Here is a 3,001-nt window from a genome sequence, read left to right as displayed (position 1 = left end):
TCGCTGCTAGCCATCCGACCATCTCTCTCAGCCTCAACTCCCTCTTCCCCTTCCTAGATCGAAGCCCCTTCCTCTCCCGATCAGAATCAACAACACCATCCATCAACAACACCGCATCTCCTCCAACTCCTCCTTTTGAGTGAGAAGAGAAGAGGAGCCCCCTTCTCGGGTGGCATTTTGGGAGGCACCGCTCCACCTCGTTGCTACTGCCTCCCTTCCCATGCTCCTCCTTCCTTCGTCCTTTCCCCTCAGCCATCTCCATGGCTGCCATCTCCATGGCCGCCATCTCCATGGCCGCCATCTCCGCTAATCGCAGTGCCGTGTGGACACAGAGACAGAGTCTGCTTTTTTTAACCCGAAGCTTGGCGAGTGGCTTGCGGAGACGGCAATCTTAGCGGTGAATGTGTGTCTGTGCGAGAGCGTGCGGAGCGCGACGGTTGAGCCACCTTCGCTGGAGCCGCCTTCGCCGCGTGCGAGCCTTCTCAATCACTGCCTCCCGGACTTACCTATCTATGCGAACAAGTCGACTCTGCTGTTGAAGCACGGAGATCTCGGGCTCGAATCAGTTTTCTGATCTTTGGAGGTGAGGGGAAGGAGTGAGAGAATGCTGCTGGTGCGATTGGAGGTGAGAAATGAGTACGGGTTGGGAGATCCGGAGCTGTACAAGAAGTCGTTGAGGAAGGAGGATCCCAAGGCGATCTTGGATGGCGTCGTGGTGGCCGGTCTCGTAGGGATCTTGCGGCAGTTGGGCGATCTCGCCGAGTGAGTTATTTTGATTTTCTCTTGTCTGTGCTACAGTTTGGATTTTTTCTTTCGTCTTGACTTATTCTCCTTTTTATTCCTTGTTTGCGTAGTTTCTTAGGAACTGGATGATGCTTGTTATGCATCCGATGAGAAATTCTATTTCTAGTGCTCACATAATAATGTCGTGCTTATTCTCTTTGAAATCCACTTTTTGATTCGATACGAATGAAAATTCCCTTTATGTTCGATTTGTTTGTAGTTAATTTAAATTTTATTTCCATTGATGGAGCTGACTGAAGTGACAGGGGGGGATCAAATGGTACTCTATTACTAATTTAATAGTGAATACCATGGAGGTTTGTTTGATAAGCTCGCTGAAGGTGGAGTTGTCCCGAAGAACTAAATCATCCTATCATGGAATCCCTTGTCTGCTCTCTACGAAATACTCATTTGGTTGAGGACTTCCAAACATGTTATAAACTAAAATATTTTTCTACTTAACTGGTCAAATTGTGGTTTTTTCAATGAATATTCGATAAGTTTAGAAGTTTCTTATGGAAGTGAAAGAATAAAGTCAAGTAATGCCTCAGATTTTGAGTAACTATGCTATAAAATTTCATAAAAGAGCTGTGAGGTACTTAATTCTTATTAAGGTTTTATTTGAAGCTTTCAGTCTAAACAAGTGACCTCGGTGAGATTTTAATCAGCATGCATACTCTCAAATGACAGCAGACAAGAAGCTATGACAATCGGTCTTCATACTAAAGTTTCAATATACAGGTTGTTTAGTGTGCATGTCAATAGGTTATTAGCATCGTACTTTAATCTTCTGAACATGTTTATATGAAACTGCTTTGTTATCCTCCTGAGTGCTCCAAAACAATAGTCAGTCTGCTGAAACCAGGTTAAATCTTCTATCCTTAGGTTTGACTGGACTGTCTCAATGAGGTTGATACATGCCCACTGATAAAATTAGGCAGCATGCCTTTGGAATCCGTGCCTCTTAAATGTATTACTATACCAGGCTTATCTAGCTATAGAAGAAACCATTTCTGGCTAGTACAACAACAAGTTTAAGTAATAAAACATGGATTTGTCAAGGAAGTAGAACCTTTGGCATGTAATAATTTACCACTTTAAAGGATCCTGCATTATTTTCCCTGCTTTTCAGTTTGTTGATAATCATCCACTTTTCTGATGTTACAGAAGAAGAAGCCTCTGTGTTCCGGATCTTCATAGATGAACCTGGATATGGAGATCTCCACTGGATGAGGACCTTTTTTCCTATTTCTCATATGTCAGATAGTATGAATTCGGCTAGAATTATTTGGAAGGCATGTACTTGGCATTTATTGTTTCATATTCTTGCTAATATCAGTTTTCCCACTTAAAATGCTTTGATGTGTATCATTCTATCTACCATTTACCCACTTTTATTTGTTACTCAATCTACAGCAAGCACTTTTCCATTAAGTACCATTTGAATAACATGTTAATATGTTAGCATTTAGCCGACCCCACCTAGTGGGATAAAGCTTGGTTGGTTGTTGATAATATGTTAGCATTGCCATGGTTTCATGGTTCAATTTGCATAGCTTTCCTATAATGTAAGTTTTCACATTTCCAGTTAGTTGTTTGTTTGCATCATCTTCTTACTAACAGTAATTTCTCTCCTATCCGTATTGTTAATTTCTTGCATATTATTTAGTTGCATTAAATAGAAACATGAGCCATTTATCATGATACTTGAGTGTTTTCTAGATTAGCCTTCTTCAAGTTTGTAATATTGAAAAAAAATTTGAGTTTAGTTGTTTCCTCTTGATATACAGAAAGATTGATCTCAATGTACCCTTAGAAATTAATATTTCATGCTTTCTGGCATGTGAATGTCACATTCTGTAGCTTAAGCCAATTAATGATTTGTTTGTCTCTGAGTTTTGTTCTATCAGGTAGCTATTTGCTTTCTTCACATATTGAACTTACAGTATTTTAGCTAATAGGGAAAGTTCATGAAACCATATGTATGATTCACATTTGTTATCTTTACATTTGTTGTCTTCACATTTGTTAATAAGGAACTGATGAACAAGAGAAGAAGTGGTTACCACTAGCTTATAAGATGCAAATAATTGGATGCTATGCTCAGACAGAACTTGGTCATGGTTCAAATGTTCAAGGTCTTGAAACAACAGCGACATTTGATCCCAAAACAGATGAATTTGTTACTCACAGCCCTACACTTACTTCAAGCAAGTAG

The 3,001-nt window shown here is 40.1% G+C and overlaps 1 protein-coding gene across 1 annotated transcript; it reads left to right on the top strand.

Moving 5' to 3' along the window:
* The first annotated feature begins 604 nt into the window (after positions 1–604).
* LOC122048211 (peroxisomal acyl-coenzyme A oxidase 1-like) lies at positions 605–3,001 on the top strand. The gene is made up of 3 exons (XM_042609805.1): positions 605–762; positions 1,916–2,049; positions 2,820–3,001. Exons 1-3 carry the CDS (start codon positions 605–607, stop codon positions 2,999–3,001), a joined length of 474 nt encoding a protein of 157 aa, XP_042465739.1.

This window comes from Zingiber officinale, chromosome 2B (genome assembly GCF_018446385.1).
Source record: "Zingiber officinale cultivar Zhangliang chromosome 2B, Zo_v1.1, whole genome shotgun sequence".
Taxonomy (NCBI): domain Eukaryota; kingdom Viridiplantae; phylum Streptophyta; class Magnoliopsida; order Zingiberales; family Zingiberaceae; genus Zingiber; species Zingiber officinale.
The sequence above is the reverse complement of the archived record's forward strand: the minus strand, read 5'-3'. Positions and strand labels throughout refer to the sequence as shown.

Bases quoted from the DNA above. Each gene is read 5' to 3' on its own strand.
- LOC122048211 (XM_042609805.1), top strand. From the start codon at position 605: ATGCTGCTGGTGCGATTGGAGGTGAGAAATGAGTACGGGTTGGGAGAT. The intron at 763-1,915 runs GTGAGTTATTTT...CCTGCTTTTCAG, and splicing joins CAGTTGGGCGATCTCGCCGA to TTTGTTGATAATCATCCACT. The intron at 2,050-2,819 runs GTATGAATTCGG...TTTGTTAATAAG, and splicing joins TATTTCTCATATGTCAGATA to GAACTGATGAACAAGAGAAG.